Below are 21,080 nucleotides of genomic sequence, written 5' to 3' on the forward strand. Positions count from 1 at the left end.
TTACTTCTTTTCTTTTCCCATTAGGTGCTGTTTTGTATTTTTTTCTGGCTTTAATAAAATTATGTAACACTTTGGAGCAAACAGACAGAATAGCAAGCCAAAGCTGGAGGCCAAAATGGCAAAGGATTCAACTGCATCTGCATAATTTCCAGGGGAGCTGATATAAGCAGGAATAAATGCCAGCCACACAGCACAGAAGATCAGCATGCTAAAAGTGATAAACTTGGCCTCATTGAAGTTGCCTGGCAACTTGCGTGCCAGAAATGCCAGTACAAAGCAGAGACAGGCCTGGAGACCAATATATCCTAAAACACACCAGAATGCAAGGCTTGATCCTACGCTACACTCCAATATGATCTTTGAGCGTTCGTATTTAGTATTTCGTGAAGGATAAGGGTGTGCATCAATTAGCCAAGCGCCACAAATAACTACTTGAACAAGAGTGCAGCTGAAAATAATGGCCCTCTGCTGCTTGGGTCCCAACCACTTCATGATGTTTTCCCCTGGACGGGTGGCAGTGAAAGCAGCCAGCACCACCAGTGTCTTTCCCAGGATGCAGGAGATGCAAAGTGAAAATGTAATGCTAAAGACAGTGTGACGCAGCATGCAGGACCAAAATGTTGGCTCTCCAATGAAAACCAGAGAACAAAGGAAACACAGTGTTAAAGCAAATAAGATAAAGAAACTAAGTTCAGAGTTATTGATACGGACAATGGCAGTGTTTCTGTGGTAAAAGAACACTGCTAAAACAACTATAGTGAGACAAGCTCCCACCACAGAAGTGACTGTCAGGGCTATACCTAAGGAATCATAGGCCAAAAACTCCACTTTTTTGGCGATACAGGCTGTTCTGTCTTTGTTTGACCAGAAGTCCTCGGGACAAAATGTGCATTCTATTGCATCTGAAAGACAGAGAGTCAAAAAGCAAGAGTTCATTTAAATATTGCCTAATTGTATCAGAACATTACATTTAAAATGCTGCGACTTGTAATACTTAGATTTAAACTCACTTGTCTGATTGCTAATCTTGCCATTGTCACATGGTACACAGTCAAAGCAGCAGACAGGCTCCCCACGACGGACAGCCTTCCGGGACCCTGGAAGACAGCTGGCACTGCATACAGACACTGGCACCTGGCAAGGTAGAAAGCATATGAATCCCAACTCTGATGAGTGAAAGAATGTCCTACGAATATAATAGTTAGTTACTGAATTATTTGCTTGGGCCAATGATCATACAAACAATTAAATAAAGGCTAATTGCTTAATCAAATAAGAATCAAAATATGTATTCCTCAAATTCTTCTGTTTAAAGTCAGTGTAAATAAATGCCTGGATTTTATAATGTAGGTTATAATGTAGGTTAAAATTTGTGTCAGTTTAACCCCTGGAAAACTATGCTCAATATTTTCTCCTTCCTCACTTATTAAATAATAGAACCATACTTTTTTCCCCTTTATTCATTTAGTCAATGTAACCAGGAAAAAAAATTGAAAAGGCTTTGCTGTCATTTGCCCACAGAGAAAGGAGTTACTACCTACAAATTTATTCCCTGTAATATTTATGCATCTATCATCAAAACAGAAAAAAGTTATTGTAGCTTCAAGGTATTTAACTTAGCTGCTTTAAAACAGTCATGATGGAATTTGAATGTAGAATTACAAATGCCTTTGATAAGTTGTGCCGTTAGGTTTACAGAGAGGATTGAGTATCAAACATACCTCAGCCTTATGTCTCGTTTTGAATACTGACTGTTTACTATCCATGTATGCAAAGGGATGGACATCAGATCCAAACTGTCCTGCACACCTGACTTACCTCCATCTTAACCTACAGAACTTCAACAGTTGACATCTGAAGGTAAAAACACAGTGTGAGCAGCTTGCCTCACTCTGATCCCCTGCCCACATTATCATGTCCTCCTGGATCACCAGCTCCTCTCCAGCAGGTTTGGTTCCATCAAACAGCCCCACGTTGACAAATTCAATGTTCCCGCTTGTGCCTCGCTGCCAGTTGATAATATCATAATAGGGTATAGAGTCACCCTTCAAGTCAAAGTTTACCTCTTCCCCAGCAATTATAAATTTCACTTCCTGCAGGTAGTACTGGAGCTTGAGAAACCATTACATAACATGAAACACTTAAACAGACATACAGCAGACAAGACTTTAAGTGGTATTAACTAATGGTAAGTATTCTGGACTATACCTGCCAAGGCAGTACATTGTCACTTTGTGCACATGACTGGTTCTTAAAAGGCCCACTGCCTGGTTGACACATGAGAAGGTTGTGCAGGGAATGAGCAATTGCATATACAGCCTTATATACATTATAGGCCACTCTAGGGCTTGATGTATTCAAGTAGGCTGAATGCTGTTTCAGTGGTGACTCTTGCCCTGAGCAAGGTGGCAACTGGGAGGCAGAAGACAGTGAAGGACTACAGCCATACAGAGCCTCCCACAGCTCCTTTACCAGCATATTATTGGGATACCTCTGTGGGTTTACGGTTTCCAAGTAGTTGCTGAGTCTTGAGATATAACCTTTTCTGATGCCAAACCCGACTGTACCTCCCAGATAGGGGTAATACTCTTTCCCTGTAAAGACAGATGCTGTGACCCAGGCCTCACTAGCCACCCACTGGATTCCAGTGATGTTCTGCTTCATGTAGTCTCTCAAGAAAGGCGTCATTTCCCCCTCAGCTGAAAATACTACCACCACTCTTGCCAAAGAGCTACGCATTACCTTTTATAAAGATAATGCATGAGGAAGAAGGAAAGAGTTTGCAAGGAAGAGGGAAGGAAAAATACATCATTTTAAAACATGGCTACAGGAAAAGGCACATTGATATGATATTAGATTTTTGTAATAATCTCATCTGTTGGCATTTGGGGTTAGATTGACTAAAGGCCTGTGCCAGTCTAAAAACACTATTTTGGGATTAAAAAGCAGCTTTTGTAAGGATTTTTGTTCCTGATATACTACAAGTCAATGTTGTTTTGGTAACTGAAAATCACAGACAGGGCTATTTTTTTAATGGCTGGCCTCATGGCATACTCTTTTTTTTTAAGCAATTCTCTTGCAGAGTGCAAAATTTGCTGTCACAAGTATGTAAACATATCACACCGGTGTGATGTTTGCATATTTCCTTAGTTAAATTTAAGACAGAAAAAAATTCTTATTTTGTGCCTGATGGAGTTGTGCTGTTGGTAGAAGCATTCATGTATCAGTAGTATACAAAAATATAACTAGCGTAGTGTCCGAACCTTGGCTCTGTCTACTGATTTTTTCCTTTACAATACGGGTATTTTGAATCAAACTGAGCAGTTTAAACTCTCTTTTTACTTTAAATGATCAAACTGCATTATATTTGCAAACCTCTTTCAGCATTAGGAATTCAGAAGTTTTCAAGTGAAAAAGGAAAAACAGCTTTCTAATAAAAGTCATATCAGGGATGGTCTCTACCTACCTGCATGATCTCCAGTGCCCTCTGTTGATTGTAGAGCAGAGGAATCATTTCTTGGTATGCCACACACACGCTGGTACCCTGTAGTTCTCTCATTAAGCCTTGCACAGCAAAACGGCCATATTCATGATCTCCTCGCACCACCCCCACCCAAGTCCAGTTAAAGCGTACCAGCAGCTGAGCAATTGCTTTCACCTGGGTTCAACAGAATAAATTCAGCTTACTCAGTTCACTGACATATTTTAATAATGTTGAAGTCTTAATATGCTATTTAGACTCTGATGTAGTATATCAGTGGAAGACCAAATTAATTAATTACATTACTGGTATTTAGTCTGAATATTTTAAATCTTACTTATTTATTCAGTGTAGTTTCAAAACTACACCACAAAATGCCATGGTTTGTAAATCACTACATTGGTTATACATTGTGGTTATTTCAGTAAGGGAACAACTGAAAATACATAAAGATTCAACATCTATATTTTAAATGATAGAGCACTGACAAATCATTCTGTTTGTTTTGTTTTCAGGCCCTTACCTGATAATCATCATTAGGGATTACCCTGAAAAAGGTAGGGTATTTTGTTCTGTCAGTGAAACATGCACATGAAGAAAAGTAACTGATCTGTGTAAAGCAAAAAAAAGGAGAGGAGAGTATAACAGATCATAATGATGACTTGCAGGTTTGGAGGATTTAGAACTAAAAGAGGCATTATTACCATTGGGATTTGGAATGGCTGGAGGATTCTTGACACCACAATGGACTGAGCAGAACCAGATTCACCAATTACAGCAAGGAGTGGAGAAGCACCGCTACACATGGGAGAGTCATCTTCACTCATCCCGTTTAGTACAGCCATAGCAGCTCTCTGGCCAGTCAGTGGATATGCACACGAATCAAAGATTTTGTACCCCAGGGTGTAATTTGGCAAAAGCTCCAGATTCTGGTTTACCTCCTCAACTGCCAGCCTCATCGTTTGAGCCCAGCGGAAAGCCCTGGGATCAAATCTGTGGCTCAGAAGACAGAAAAATACAATACACATTACACACAACAAGAGTGGAGAAACACTGAAAACAGTGTTTTCGTTTCGAGCGTTGTTCTGATTTAAAATTAGTAGTAATTTGACTTACAGCTGTCTTGTGCATTAGCACAGTAGATTACTTTTCCCCTGTTTTCTTACTCTCTCTTTCTTACAGCAAGTTAGGCATATTGTCTAAAACTTTAGATAACATTAACACTGTATTGTAGTAAATAGCATGTATAAATACTCCATATAACAATACAGTCCACAGGCAGTGCAACAAAATGACACATTATTCAATAAATAATAGATAGACAGAAACAGTGTACTATGCTCACCCATTACACTTCACTGGCGGTGGTTTGTAGGTACAGTTAAGGTCTGGCATTTCTTGGTTATAATGAAGGGGAAAGATTCCTGCAATAATGTAGTCACCCTCAGCTATAAAGCCTGGCTCAAAGCTGTTTTGAAGAATGCACACTTTTCCTGCAGATGTGGCTGAAGAGGTAAAATTAGAGGTTTGTATGTAAACTAAGGTAAGTATACCAACATGATAAAGCAAAGGAAGAAAGGTAAGTAGATGCATAGTGTTACACATTCCCACAAAAACAGGAAAAGTTTTTAGGCAACGTTATATACTGTATCTAAAGTCAGTATATGGCCCTCCCATTATCAGTATATCCAATCCAGAGCTGTGTGGTTTGGTCATCAGCAGCCCCACCTCATTTACTAAAAATGTTTACTGCACTCTGAATGGCATTGTACTGGAGTTAGAATATATTTTAAATATTTTATTGGGAAAACATACATCAATTAAACGCCAATACATTTTAATATATTAAATTATGGTTAGTCTTTAAAGAAAGGATTAATTAATAAAGTTTACTTATGATGACCAGTAAGGTTTTCTTGTGCGTGGCTGTGTGTCATTTTGTCTGTAAACGTTTTGATTGAATTTCCATAAATCGTTTTAGGGGGTGAGGTCATGTTAACATATCCAGCATGATAACATATCCCAAGGTCTATTAGCAATTATAATGCTATATAGCGTGATTTAAAACTATGCTTCTTACTGCCATTGTTTGTATTAACAACATACAGGCATATAGGGAATGATATATGGGAATTCTAAATATAACATTATGTTGGATCTCTGACCTCTTCCTCAAGGTCAAAAAAGTTTTACCTTTTTTGACCTTGAAACCTACATAATGTTTATATAGAATTTATATAAACATTATGTAGGACGTTAAGAGTAAATACTGTCCAGACACTGAGTTGCCTTGGAGGAGGTTTGCAATCTAGGAGTGGTTCTTGTTTAACTGAAAATTTCCCTGTCCTTTTGCAGGGACATTTTAGTAGTATAATTACAGTCTGTTATGCTCATTTGTTTTGAGAAGTGAGTTACCGTAAGTGTTTGCATTGGAACAGAATATCTTTTGTTTTGTCACATGTCAGAGAAGACTTACATAGCAAAGTGATAAACAAAAACAAAGGTGTGCCTCTGGGTCATTTCTAATGCTAGAATAACAATTTCTAATGCGGAAAGGATCCATAAACTGCAATATGTAAGTAGTTTTGGTCCTTTACACAACTTTGTTTGTATATTCAAGAAAAAAATGCAAAAATAAACAAAAAAATGCAAAAATAAACAAATTTAATTTGGTTCAAGTAATTTCTTCAACAACTGTGCAAAGGTGCCCCAGAGCATATTCAGCAGCAGTAAGATATAAGATGAAAGGTGGGGCACACACCCTGAAAAGCACAACCAAAGAGCTTGGATTGCATACAGGAAAATTGGTGATGCATATGGATTAGAAATCCCTGACTTCCAATGGTAAAGTCCAAAGTGTCTGAGTGATAACAGGAGCATTAATGGCCAAGATGAATAGCATATCCAGCCTATTCAAAGCAAAACATTAGTGGTCTCTGTCCTGAAGTTAAAATGCAAAACCCTGAAACCCTCTGGTAGAGGACCAAGCTTGAAAATAAGACACAGACAAAACCCAAGGGGGTGAGAGGGATACGTATCCAATTTAACTCAATTCAGTTAAATTCAATCCACTTCAATTCATTTCAGTTCAATGGTGTAAAATATTCCGCCAGTGAACCCAAGAGCATTGGAGACATGTTCTCTGGAATGACAAACCATGCTTCTCTCTCTTGCAGTTTAATGGATGAGTCTAGGTTTGGCTTTTGCTAGGCAAACAGTACTTGTCTGACTGAGTTGAAGAGTTAAAGCTGTTTTAGTTGTATAGAGTGGGACAATATCATATTAAAGCTATGGGATGTCAGTCAAATTAATATTATTAATGTGTGTGTGTGTGTGTGTGTGTGTGTGTGTGCGTGTGTGCGTGTGTGCGTGCGTGCGTGCGTGCGTGTGTATTTCACCCAATAGCATGCTCTAAATTACCTACTGGTTACCTTAAGTGATGTTTCAGCCCCTTTGTGGGCAGTCCTCTCAGATCTGTGTCCCACAGTATATAACTAAACTGTGTCTGTAAATATCATATTTCTTGTTTTCTTTTTATGTATTTTCTATCATTAAGGTTTTACAGCATTCCTTCAAACCTGAGTTAGCTATGACATTGTTGATTGCATGGCTTTTTATATTTCTTTATCTTATGAACAACAAACATGGCTCAGCTGCTGTTTTGGATAACTGTGTTTTTTTGGGAGAAGAGGATAAAAATAGTCTTTACGAGGATGGAGATGTAGTTATAGGGGGTTTATTTCCTTTACATTACAGTCCTGTGTTTTCTCATTCAACCTATAAAGAAAAACCAAAAACTAATATGTATAAGTAGTAAGTGATTATTATTCACAGTAGTTAACACACATTTGCTACTGTAACACACAAACTCATTTATGTCTGTTTACGGTTTACATGTGTGTGTTTGTGTGATGTGTATCGTATGATTAATTGTTTCTACACTTCTGTATAGTTTCAGCTCTCGTGCCTTGCGGTGGATGCAGACCATGACTTTCACAATTAAAGAAATCAATGGCCGCAGTGATCTCCTGCCACACCTAAAGCTAGGTTTTCACATCCATGACAGTTGTGATGACATACCTGTGTCTCTGAGAGCTTCTTTGTTGTTGGTTAATGGGCAGCCAGACAAAGGCTTCAGAGCCGAGAGTTTCTACAGAGACAAAGTTCTAAAAACCAATGGCTATAACGTAGGCTGTGATGCTGTTCGCCAAACTGTGTCTTCAGTAATCATAGGAGATGCTGGCTCTGGGGTGTCTATGGCACTGCTTCGAAGTCTGGGTTGTTTCCATATCCCTCTGGTGAGACAGTCTGACCTGCAACTGCTAGTGCTGAATGTAATACTCCTGTGTTTGTAATTACACCTTTATCAGGTTTGCAGTGTCGATTAACTAATTATATTTTAAGAAATATATAAATACATTCAAATGTAAAAACATTTTCAACTTACCCTCTTTTTTTTTTAATAAGTAGTAGACTTACAGCTCTCTCTTTCTGCATTTTAAATAGTGTGAAAATCCTATATCAGTGGATCATTATGAGGGCAGTGGTATTATATTGTTGATGCTTGTTTCACAGCCCTTTCAGCAACTCATCATGCTAATGGTTAACTAATGTTTGCTGTAAATCTAGGTGAGCTATTTTGCATCCTGCAGCTGTCTGAGTAACCAAAGGGAGTTCCCTACCTTTATGCGCACCATGCCTAGTGACACCTTCCAGATTAGAGCTCTGGCTCAACTGGTTAGTTATTTTGGCTGGACCTGGGTGGGAGTGATTGGTGTGGAATCTGATTATGCCCGTTTTGCCATCCAGCTCTTCCTTCAGGAGTCAGTGCACTATGGTGTGTGTGCTGCCTACACACATTTCTACCCTGTAGTGGTCAGTCAGCAGGCTCTAGATGACCTACTGAATGTCATTCAGGTACCTCTGCATCTATGTTAATATATTTTTATATCTATATATTTGTAGAATTAGTAATAAAAATGACTTGTTTCATATTTATTATATTTAAAATATTAACTTTAAGAAAGAAGAATATTCAAAGAGGACCTAGTTTCTACATACAATCCATTATTTAGGATTTTTACAATTAATTAAGTATTAAATATATCTAAATTTCCCATTATTAGTTTTCATCCTCAAAGGTCATCATTAACTTTTCTGGTGAGTCGGAGATGCAGAGTATTCTGAGAGAGATCATGCGTCGGAACATGACTGGCCTGCAGTGGATTGCAAGTGAGGCATGGGCCACTGCCAAGTCACTCTGGGAAAAGTCTGGAGATCTTCTGATGGGAACATTAGGATTTGCGATCAGGAGAGCTGCCACAATTCCTGGGCTTAAACAACATCTCACCAGTCTTACAGCATCCTCTCTTCATAAATCAGCTTTCCTGGCAGAATTTTGGGAAGAGACTTTTGACTGTCGACTAAATGGGTCACTGAATACCCATTCTCATGGCTCTGACAATTTCTTTGACAGACAGCCATGTAAAGGGACAGAGGATTTAAATGATGTTTACTCTCCTTATTCTGATGTGACACAGCTAAGAGTGTCATATAATATCTACAAGGCTGTGTACCTAGTTGCCTATGCCCTACAAGATTTGAGTAATTGCAAAGTAGGAAAGGGGCCTTTTCTTAATGGCACGTGTGCAGACCCCAAAAATTTTAAACCGTGGCAGGTGAGTCAAATTATGGGTTCAATGTTATCTTAAAATACTGAAGTCAAATGTCCCATATATTTTCTTTAAATAACATTTTATTTCTTTTTGTTACAGCTCATTCACTATATGAAACATGCAAATTTCTCAGCACTGGGAGAGAAAGTCAATTTTGATCAAAATGGTGACCCCATTGCTTATTATGATCTAATGAACTGGCAGAGGGCGCCTGATGGCTCTCTTAATTTGGTGAAAGTCGGCTTCTATGATGCTTCATTACCTGGACACAGCCTAGTTATTAATGACTCAGTGATCCAGTGGCCTCTAGGAAAGAAGGTGTGTTCTCCGAAAACAGGCCTGAGACCATGTTCACCTTTTAGACTGTTGTATGCACTGTTGATCAAAACATCAACTTATTTGTTCTTATTAGTGTGCAGCATATTTTGTTGTTAACATTAGAATTACCAAGGGGTCGTTTTGAAACCCTGGAATTTAAAAATCAAATTATTCTGTTAAATTAACAGCCCATCTTCTCGCATTTGGTCACTTTTCAAGTTGATTTATTACTGGATGCGTGGGATAATAAAATAAATAAATTATGACCACTTATATCTGGAACTTGACACCATAGAAATATGTAAACAACAACCCTGAATGCTGAATTGCCTAGCAGCATATTTTATTTACAGACATTTAAATATGAAGGCTGCAATAACATGAGCCAAGGCTAGCTAGATCTGATTGACAGATAACTATATCAGGGACTTTTATTAGATAAAAGGATGGGTTTTCGAGTTGGGTCAGAGTTGGGGAGTGCATGACGGAACAGGAGGAGAAATGTGTGGGTTGTTGGCTGAGCAACAGAGAAGCCATAGCTGAATTGAGCAGAGTCCAGAGTGTAGAGTGCTAATCAGAGACCACAAGAGCCAAATCAGACAGGTTTCAGGCCAGAGGAGCATAGCTGAAGCAGTGAAGCGCTGCATACTCAGCAGACCAGTATGGACACTCAAAGAGAGCCAGGGGCTGAGAATGTAGGCTGTGACAAACTTTCACCATTGTATGTTTACAATAATGAATGTATTGAAGTTATTAATGTTGACCTCATATTAATGACCATAAGTTGCAGTTGAATGCATATACCATAGTAATATACATACATTTGTGAACACCACAAATTATTTACAAAGTTAGCATTTCACTTTATTTCACTTTAATGTAATTCATGGCTATGCTGATCTTTTCTTTTTTTAAAGACATAATATAGCTCAAAAAAAACCCCCAAACATATAGCGCTCATGATAAAAATTATAATTGGTACCCTTGTATTCGTTGCTTGAAGTTTTATTAAAACTTTATTATTCAGCTTTTTCCATAATACCTGTAAGCTTGACTTGGGTTTACTTTGTAAATCTATAATGCATATTTATTCTCATATAGAACAAGTTACTTTTGGATTTGTGTATAAAAATAAAATTTGACTCTATAGTTTCTGAGCGATTAAACTCCCTGTCAGGCTATCCAGTCTGTATGCAGCAGCAGCTGTCCACCAGGTACTCGCGTCGTCAGGAGAAAGGGGGAACCCATCTGCTGTTATGACTGTGTTCCCTGTACTGAGGGAGAAGTTAGTAATAAGACTGGTATGTTTTCCTTCTTTATTTTTAATCCAAACATATATTTTTATGTTGGCATTTAAAATTTGGCTTCAATAAAGTAAAAGTTATGTTCTCTGTTCATCACCAGATTCTTTGGAGTGCTCACACTGTTCAGCAGACACATGGTCCAATACAGCCAGGAACCTCTGTATACCAAGGACTACTGAATATCTATCTTACTATGAGTTTATGGGTATTCTATTATGTGTTGCATCTGTTTTTGGAGCCTGTCTTTCCCTTTTCATCATCACCATATTCATTTCATTTAAAGACACACCACTGGTTCGGGCCAACAATATGGAACTGAGTTTTCTCCTCTTGGCATTCCTTGCCATTTGTTTCCTTGTTGGCTTGCTGTTTATTGGTGTGCCTTCAGACTGGCTTTGCCGTATTAGGTACCCAGCATTTGGGATCAGTTTCGCCCTCTGCATATCATGCCTCCTCGCCAAGACAGCAGTGGTTCTGATGGCGTTTAGATCCACACTACCAAGAAGTAATGTTATGAAATGGTTTGGATCTAACCAGCAGAGAGCCAGTGTGCTTTTAGGAACAGCTGTCCAGGTAGAAATCTTGACGCTATCAATATTGATTCATAGTGTCACTTAAAAATGACCATTCTCCTGTTATTTTTGAATTCTTTCAGGTAATAATCTGTTTTATCTGGCTGCTCACTAGTCCACCTCATGCCAACAATAATACAGATTACCACGGGGCTACCATCATCAAGGAGTGTGTCCCCGGTTCAGAGGTCGGCTTCTGGTCTGTTCTTGGATACATTGGCATCCTGGCTTGTGGGTGCCTTCTAATGGCTTTTTTAGCTCGAAACCTGCCTGATAATTTTAATGAGGCAAAGTTCATTGCTTTCAGCATGTTAATATTTTTTGCAGTGTGGATTACTTTTATCCCAGTCTATGTGAGCACAGCTGGAAAATATACAGTAGCGGTTCACATTTTTGCCATTTTAGCTTCAGCTTTTGCACTTCTTTTTTGCATTTTTGTTCCAAAGTGCTATATTATATTGCTAAGACCAGAAAAAAACTGCAAAAAAAAAATCATGCAAAGATGAAACTACATTTTTTGGTGTTAAAAAGTGTAATAAATAAGAAATAGATTTTAAACACATAAACCTACGCTTGTGTTGCTAAACCTGGAATTTAAATTAAAAAAACAAAAAAAAAACTAAACAAATTGAAATTCTCTTGCGTCATATGAACAGCATGCAACAATTATACAACCTACATGCGCTGACCTGTAAGAACTTTCTTATTTGGAGAGTCGATAGACCTGGGTACATGCTTGTTGTAACATCTTTTCTCTGATTGTCAAGTGATAGTCCATAATAAATTTATATCTACTTTTCACTGCCTCTGTCTCCTTATGAATTATTTCTACCTGAAGTACTCTGAAGAGATCGTATCTTTAATTTTCTATGTCACACTGAATAACCTGGAAAAATAAATATAGAAAATATGTTTTATTTTAAAATGATAATGAGACAGTTTTTGGAAGAACTTCCCATTACAGCTTGGTAATTTGGTAACAGTGAGGTAACCGGTGAAAAAAATATTTTAATAATAGGCCATTAAATTCAATTACCAAAGCAATAATCAAGGAAAAATATGAATATATTCATAACAATATGGTAGATAGATGATATGGTAGATTGTAGACAAAATTACAAAATCTAATGTAAAATGTAAGGATAGTCATGTTGGTTTTTACATTTTATTGCTGAAGTCTGTTCTCACAACAGAAACAATTCCAAAAACAGTTGATTCTCTTCATCTGGACATAGTGTTTTTTTAGAGGGAGAAACGATTCGTTTACTCCAAGGTTATTATCGTTAACGAAAACTAACGAAATAATGAAAACTAGAAGTGAAAAAACATTTTCGTTAACGGAAATAAATGTAAAAAACAAAAAAAGGAAAACTAACTAAAACTGTAATGAGTGTTCACAAAACTAACTAAAATTAACTGAATTTATAGCAAAAATGTGTTTCGTTTTCATTGATGTGTGCGTGTCATACAATAGTCAAGGGTGAAAATGAATTTTAGTTTCCAGATTTTTTTCTTGCTGTGTCTCATTATGCCAGCAGGTGGCAGTACGTTAGTCGAGTCGTCTGTGTTGCTGCTCCGTCCACACGCAGAATCATGTCAGGAAAAGTCTGGAGAAAGCGCCAGAGTCCAATTTGGGATTACTTTGAATATGACTGTGTTTTGGATAAAGCAAGTGTCTTGTAGTGGAAAGAGATAAATTATGAGGGACATTTCTAAAGGGAAAAAAAATCCCACAAACCTTAAAGTGCACTTGAAAAGCTGACACAAGAAGGCTAACCTAGCTTACCTTGAGAAGGTAAGGGAGCACACTCAACCCTCATCCCCAGAAAACAGAAGCTAACCCCAGGCAAGGCAGCGTGATGCATCCCGAGACAACAGGACGGGGATATCTACATAACTGTGTGAGTCAATTGCCTTCAAAAAGTTTATCAATTCACTTGAACCAAAATTACGAACACCCGGTGCTGCAAGAGTTAATAGTCTCATTGGGGCCAAGATATACATTTTATAGTTGCCTGGTATCAATGGTTGTTCATCTGCCTTTATTTATTTATTTATGTAAAGAACCCATAGGTGGGAATGTGAGTTGTCTGTCTCTGCGTGTTAGCCCTGCGACAGACAGGCTACCTGTCCAGGGTGCAGGGTATGGTAGCTGGAATAGCAACATACCCAAGGATAAGCAGAAGAGAATGACTGATATGATGAAACTGGGATTTTGTTACACTTAATTTTTGCAAACACAAATAAAACTATAACTGAAACTAATCAAAACTAAACTGAAACTAAGGATTTTCAAAAAAATAAAAATTAAACTAAACTAGCAAACAATTGGTAAAAACTAATTAAAACTGATAAAAAATTGAAAATCTGAAGTCAAAACTAAATAAAAATAAAAACTAATGAAAATTGCAAAACTATTAAAACCCTGGTTTACTCATCCAAGTGACTTCTTCAGTCTCAGCTGACTGCAGGTTTCCCCAACTTTAAACAGTACCTTTGCACAATGACTGAACTAGCCCACCGAATGAGCGATGGGCTGTGAGGTCAGTTCCTTGATCATTAATATGCAAATTGTCATGACCACTGATCACCCACCATTGATCAATGACCATTTCACAGGACATATAGCCAGTTTGTTATTACTTAGCTTTGAAATGCAAGAGAAAGACCAAAGACCAAGACAGACTTTTAATTAATTTGAAAGCCTGATGCCTAGCCTTGTACTTTTTATCTGATTTAGTGCTCAGCTCAGATAAAATAATTATTGTGGGTGATTTTAACATCCATGTAGATGTTAAAAATGACAGCCTCAACATGGCATTTAATCTGTTATTAGACTCAATTGGCTTTTCTCAAAATGTTAAAGAACCCACTTTAATCACACTCTAGATCTTGTTTTAACATGTGGCATAGTAACTGAACATTTAACAGTGTTTCTTGAAAACCCTCTCCTGTCTGATCATTTTCTAATAACATTTATATTTACAATCATTGAGTACACAGCAGTGGGGAATAGACTTCATCAAAGTAGATGTCTTTCTGAAAGTTCTGTAACTAAATTTAAGAATATAATCCACCCACTGTCATCATCTTCAATGCCCTGTACCAACATAGAGCAGAGCAGCTATCTGAACGCTGCTCCAACAGCGGTAGATTATCTTGTTAATAATTTTACCTCCTCACTACGTACGACTCTGGATACTGTAGCTCCTGTGAAAAATAAGGCCTCAAATCAGAAGTACCTGACTCCGTGGTATAATTCTCAAACACCTAGCCTAAAGCAGATAACTCGTAAGCTGGAGAGGAAATGGTGTGTCATATACATACATACTATATGGAAGACAAATATATGAATTTAATGCTAAAATAACAATATTTCATTATCACTAAGAACTCGTGAAAGTATACGTGTGGAAAGACTTTTCTGACATTCACTGACATTTTGTGGTCGTGATCATTTGTCATGGAACTGAAACCAGCAGTATTGGATCCAAAATGTAGGACTCTCAGAGACGGGACTGAACTCAAAATGCAGCTTTATTGCAAAGGAGGAATGAGCGCTGGGAAAACAGATAGAGATGACATTAGTAGACAGAAGCAAGGAGCACAAGAAGCAACTGAACTGAGCCTGGTTACCACTCTTAAGGGCAGATAATCTGGCAGAGACTGGATTGATGAGCTAGACCATTTAGATTTCAGATGATGAGGTTGATAAGACACAGGTGATTCAGCCAGGGTATGGGAAGGCTCTGAGCTCAGGGTATCAATTTAAAAATTCTAGACGACTTATTTCTAGAGTTTGGCATTCACAATATTTTCAGAAAACTTGATCTGAGGTTACTGAGATTCAAACTAGTCTAAGATTGTTAGTATTGCAAAACCAAAATACTCGCCACCCAGTTGATGTCTTATATCAGTGAGTTTCTGTCAAAAAATTCATTTTCTGGTTTGATTTAAGGTGGTGAATGCTGGGCCTAAGCCTGAAAATCTCTCTCAACAGTCCTAATGAGAATTCTCAGGAAAAAATCATGTCTAAAGGGCAGTGGGCGAAGAACCAGCAAATTATTTAGAAACTGATTTCATTCTTAATGTCTGTGTGACCATTACATTACGAAGACTATAGCTTCCAACATAGAACGTCAATGTAGCAAATTAGACTGGCGCATATGGTACTCCAGTACAAAAATTTTATGGACAGGATTTCTAGGCGCAGCCAAGTAGCGGAGGGCTTTCGCTTTGGTGGCCTCAGAATCTCATCTCTGATTTTTGCAGATGATGTGGTTCTGTTGGCTTCATCGGGTGAGGGCCTCCAGCTCGCACTGGAACGGTTCGCAGCCGAGTGTGAAGCAGCGGGAATGAGGATCAGCACCTCCAAATCTGAGGCCATGGTTCTCAGCCGGAAAAGGGTGGAGTGCCCACTCCGGGTCGGAGATGAGTTCCTGAGATCCGGAGCCGGAGATCGACAGACGGATTGGGGCTGCAGCTACAGCTGCAGTAATGGCCTCTCCCTTAGAGATAGGGTGAGAAGTTCGGCCATCCGGGAGGGGCTCAGAGTAGAGCAGCTGCTGCTCCACATCGAAAGGAGCCAGCTGAGGTGGTTCGGTATCTGACAAGGATGCCCCCTGGGCGCCTCCTGGGTGAGGTGTTCCAGGCATGTCCCGCCGGGAGGAGGCCCCGGGGCAGACCCAGGACACGCTGGAGAGATTATATCTCTCGGCTGGCCTGGGAACGCCTTGGTATTCCCCCGGATAAGCTGGAGGAGGTGGCTGGGGAGAGGGAGGTCTGGGCCTCTTTGCTTAGGCTGCTGCCCCCGCGACCCGGCCCCGGATAAAGCGGATGATGATGGATGGATGGATGGATGGATGGATGGATGGATGGATGGCATACGGTACTTATAAACAAAATGATATTGTTTGGTTAGATATAAAAACAACTTGCCACTGTTGCTGGAGAACATAAAACATATGCCACACAAGCATGTTCACAAGCAAATCCTTCAATCTATAATAAATGACAGGGTCACCAATACATGTAGCCAAGAAGTTAGGTGCTTGTATTAATGTGTTGGGTTGAGTTTGGCATTTTTAAACCTTATTAATTGCTCTTCTGCCAAAGGGAGACTGCATTTGTCTGTTTCTCTAGAAAGTCATGTAATAATAAAATAAAATAACATGAAAATGTCAGATGATTTTATTTAAAGTTATTATGACATTTATATAAATAAATTATTCACACAACATTTATGTGTTCCTGTCAACATTCCTGAAATTATTCAGAATTTACCATACAGGTCACTTTAGTATTAAATCTAGATGGTACGAAGCACTATATCATTTCCAGAAATGGCCCACTACATTACACAAGTAGTGCCAACATATTGCCAAACAGCAGTTGCCTCAAGAGCTGCTTTACCCTTCAAATGGAACTAAGAGCATGTGGTAGAAGGGAAAGTTTACGCCAGTTTTGTTCATTTATTGGGAAAGGCAGGCACATAAAATGTTATTCTTACTTTACTGGTGTAAATCAATGACCCACTAGAAATCACACAACAGCTGCAGCAGGGCTTTGATAAATGTTTACTTTTACAGATGTAACTGATGTAAGACTTCACATTATTCCTCATTTTAGGAAAGCAGAAATCTTTAGTGGTTGATTTGTTAATTTTACACAGTTTTTTACATTTATGGATCACAGACATAGGACATATTCCCCTGATAAGTAGTAAATGTAGCTTATTTCTTCCTTTTGCATTTCATGTCATATTTCATGTTTTTTCAATGGAACACATGATTATTTCAAAGGATTTACTGTGTTTTGTTTAGAATAGTGTTACAGAGACTGATAAGCAGGCAACAGTTTATTTTTTTAATCTTAAATTGTGTTGCATGTGTGTGCATGTCTATGTTTAGATGGACAAAATTTGCATACAATTACTGTCATACATTTCTTTCAGCAGCATAGAGCATATCTTTCAATTTACTGAAATGTTAATTATAAATCCTTTATCAGTCACAAATTACATTTAAATATGTATATACCCAAACTCTGTTATTTAATGTGTTGCAGACTTTTGACTCAGAATGTTTACTAAAGTAATATACATGTAAACAAAAAAAAAAGACATAACTTTAAATTGTTAAGGTTTTTTAATCTTTTAGTTTATAGTTTTTCCCATAATATGTTTCTTGGTATTTTTTTCTGGCTTAAGAAATATTATGTAACACTTGGGTGCAAAAATGCTACTTAATAGGCCAAAAGCTGAAGACAAAATTGCAAATATTTCTACAGCTACAGTGAACTTTCCAGGAGAGCTGATGTATGCTGGGATGAAGGTAATCCACACAGCACAGAATATCAGCAGGCTGAATGTGATCAATTTGGCTTCATTGAAATTATCAGGAAGTTTTCTTGCCATAAATGCCAGGATCAAACAAATGATTGCAAGGATCCCTATGTATCCCAACACTGCATAAAAAGCAAACTCAGAGCCTGTGTTGCATTCAAGAACAATCATGTTGTTGCTGGATGTGAACAACTTGTGTGGGTGAGGTGGGTTTGAAGTCAGCCATAATGCACATATTACCATTTGAATCAAAGTGCAGGAGCAAACAATGATTCTTTGTTGTGCGTGACCAAACTTTCCAGCAACTTTGTTACCAGGAAATGTGGCTTTGAAGGCTGTGACAACAACAATGGTTTTTCCCAAGACACAGGAAATGCAAAGGGCAAATGTCACACCAAAAGTGGTGTGACGCAGCATGCATGACCAGACTGTTGGCTTACCTAGGAAAGTGAGAGGACAGAGAAAGCACAGAAAAAGAGAGAATAATAAGAGAGAGCTTAGCTCAAAGTTGCTGGCTTTCATCACGGGAGTTTCTTTGTTGTGGACAAAAACCACCATTGTGGCAAGAGATACTGAGGCCCCTAACAGGGATACAAATGTTACAGCTATTCCCATGGGCTCCTGATATTTCAGGAACTCAATAGTTCTAGAAATGCACTTATCTTTTCTCTCATTGGACCAGTATTCCTTTGGACAAGGTGTGCAGTCTGCTGCACCTGTTGAAGATAAACAGAACACATGAATGATGGATCTAGATGCCATTCTAGGAGAATAGCAAATTATAATATATTAAAATTGTAATTTAAAAACTCAGTTGAAAAAAGATGCAGTAAAACATTGATATTGCAAATATTATATATATGGAGACACTGAATTTGTGGTTTTACATTGTGTGCAACAGAAATGCATAAACACTTTACCTACCTGTTGAGTTGGCAATAGTTCCCTCAGCACAGGGTACACAGTCAAAACAACATATAGGTTTTCCCCGAATTTGAGCTTTTCTGGTTCCAACTGGGCAAACATTAGAACATACTGATGTGGGCACCTGTGACAAAAGAAACTTTAAAGTATTGTATCAATGGCAGACTATGTGTTAACAAAAGAATAAAAAGGTGAGATACTATAAGTGTACAGTATTAAAAAAAAGAGAGAATTACTGTTTTCCCTGTCCTCCACACTATCTTTTCCTCCTCGATGCTGAGCTTGTAATCACCATTTGCAGCAAATGTCAAATTACCAAGTGTCACATGATGCACTTTTCCATTTATCAACTGCCAGTTAATAATTTCATAATTAGCAGGAGGATCACCATTCTCATCAAAATACACCTCGGCACCAAAGTGATTTGTGAAATTTACCCTTTGTAAGCTTTTACTGACCTAGAAAGGAAGAGATTATGTATTAGATACAATAATAATATAAATGCTGGATTTTTGTGGGGTTTTTTTTATTTTTTCAAATTTAAACATGATACACTATTTCACACCTCCTTGTGCTGCATTTCTGAAAGATTCAAGCATAGCGTTACAGGTTTTTCTCCAACGGGTTTGCAAAATATCAGCTGATGCAGGGCGTGTGCGATAGCATAAACTGCTTTATAGACATTATGGGTTCCTCTGAGCTCTGTGACATCGAAGAAATCATGGTCGGAATTCATGAATGTTTCATTGCCTGTACATCTTTTTAATGTGGCCTCAGTACCTGTATTTCCAGGTAAAATAGGTGTGCAGCCCACCATATTCTCCCAGAAATCCCTCATAAAAGGTGCATGTGGATCTGTATATGGATTTATACTTGTAAGAAATTGTTTTAGTTTAGGAATAGCCTTCTTCTGCATTACAAATCCAAGGGTTCCACCAAAAGCTGTGTAGATTTCAGGTGTGGAGGGTCGAGGTGCTGTTATCCAGGCCACACAAGAAATCCACTGAATTCCTGTAATGTTCTGGTTCACAATCTCTTGCATCAAAGGATAAAAGTCACCCTCAGCAGCAAAAGCCAAAATTACTTTGACAGATGACTGTTTTATTATTTCCACAACTTCTAGAAATTTATCTCTTGTGTACGTGCGTAGAACTGATGCAACAAAAGCAACACAAACCCCAAACTTTTCAACCTTCTCCTTAAAAGCAAGAATTCCATTACGTCCAAAATCATTGTCTGACTGTATGGCTCCAATCCACTGCCATCCAAAATGTTTGACTAGTGCAGCCAAAGCTTTTGCAAGGTAGTAGTCACTGGGGATTGTTCTAAAAAATGTAGGATATTTAGTTCTGTCACTCAGACAAGCACACGTTGAGAAGTGACTTACCTGTAGAAGAGAAAATAACACTGAAACAGTGTGCAACAGCATACAATGCCAAAACATCAAATATCACTTAGCATCATAAAACATAATTGTATCTCTTACTACTGGCACATGGAATGTTCCAAAAATTCCTGCCACAGCTATTGACTGAGTTGATCCTGCCTCTGCTATGACTGCAGTTACAGCTGGTGGGCAATGAGAAGTCACATCTACCTCCTCTGCTCCACTAGCCAGTGTTAGTGCGGCGCGTAAAGCATTTGTAGGAGAATCACAAGAGTTAAGGATCCTATAGCCAAGAGATATGTTTGGAAGGAGAGCTGGATCATTGTTGATTTCTTCAATAGTAAATATAACTGCCTGGGTCCATCGAAAAACTCTCCAGTCAAACCTAAAAACATTATAGTGATTGATAACAGTCATAAAGTAACCAAGCTACTGCTTCACATATAAAGTACAATGACAAGAATTTAAACACAAATAAACATCCATGCATGACAAACGAAAGCCACTTGTGTTAAATCATACCCTTCACACTGCACTTTAGGTGGCTCCTTATCGAATGCAGAAGTGCTGATTATTTCTTTGTTGAAAATCGGGAAGATTCCTCCGATCATTATGTCACCTTCCTTAAACAAACTTGGCATATCAAACCTGCCTAACAGTTCACATCCAGATACTGTGTTCGTGCTGAGAACACAGAGAAAAAGAAGGATACCTCTTTGCATGTTTGCACTGTATTGCCACATATGCATGAGAGCACAGTTCTTATAACAACAGTATTGGATGAACTCAGATGATCTATCATTTCCCAAAGGGCATAGTGATCTCAGGTTGGAAAGCTTAGGACAACACTGAAATGCTCTACATATGACCTATAGTCATATACTCAAGATCCACTTTGCGTGGCGCTGTCACTTGGTGTTCGCTCTTTGTGCGGTAGAGTATCATCTTCTGTTCTAACACACAGTGGTGTTTTTGTGAAGCTTATCTGCCTAGCAGTTTTGTTAAAACACTTATAGATAACTTATTTTTTCATGGAGTAATCTTCACATGCTTTATTCGAAGCACACTCTCCTTGT

The 21,080-nt window shown here is 38.3% G+C and overlaps 3 protein-coding genes across 3 annotated transcripts; 1 reads left to right on the forward strand and 2 right to left on the reverse strand.

The window, feature by feature from the left end:
- LOC113036625 (extracellular calcium-sensing receptor-like) lies at positions 1 to 5,086 on the reverse strand. Its single transcript, XM_026193038.1, has 10 exons — positions 5,083 to 5,086; positions 4,827 to 4,986; positions 4,186 to 4,474; positions 4,005 to 4,091; positions 3,467 to 3,658; positions 2,473 to 2,742; positions 2,209 to 2,412; positions 1,892 to 2,111; positions 1,011 to 1,127; positions 1 to 902 (listed from the first exon to the last, which is right to left on the reverse strand). Exons 1-10 carry the CDS (start codon positions 5,084 to 5,086, stop codon positions 1 to 3), a joined length of 2,445 nt encoding a protein of 814 aa, XP_026048823.1.
- Positions 5,087 to 7,440: 2,354 nt separating this feature from the next.
- Positions 7,441 to 11,856, forward strand: LOC113036626 (extracellular calcium-sensing receptor-like). The gene is made up of 7 exons (XM_026193039.1): positions 7,441 to 7,779; positions 8,111 to 8,398; positions 8,608 to 9,159; positions 9,256 to 9,474; positions 10,652 to 10,775; positions 10,879 to 11,351; positions 11,434 to 11,856. Exons 1-7 carry the CDS (start codon positions 7,459 to 7,461, stop codon positions 11,854 to 11,856), a joined length of 2,400 nt encoding a protein of 799 aa, XP_026048824.1. The 5' UTR covers positions 7,441 to 7,458.
- A 5,648-nt stretch (positions 11,857 to 17,504) lies between these two features.
- On the reverse strand, positions 17,505 to 20,662 carry LOC113036629 (extracellular calcium-sensing receptor-like). The gene is made up of 6 exons (XM_026193044.1): positions 20,527 to 20,662; positions 20,107 to 20,389; positions 19,432 to 20,004; positions 18,953 to 19,075; positions 18,618 to 18,741; positions 17,505 to 18,403 (listed from the first exon to the last, which is right to left on the reverse strand). The coding sequence occupies exons 1-6, from the start codon at positions 20,643 to 20,645 to the stop codon at positions 17,505 to 17,507; spliced, it is 2,121 nt and encodes a 706-aa protein (XP_026048829.1). The 5' UTR covers positions 20,646 to 20,662.
- Positions 20,663 to 21,080: the final 418 nt, after the last annotated feature.

The sequence above is a fragment of the Astatotilapia calliptera genome, chromosome 14, assembly GCF_900246225.1.
Source record: "Astatotilapia calliptera chromosome 14, fAstCal1.2, whole genome shotgun sequence".
In the NCBI taxonomy this organism is placed as follows: Eukaryota; Metazoa; Chordata; class Actinopteri; order Cichliformes; family Cichlidae; genus Astatotilapia; species Astatotilapia calliptera.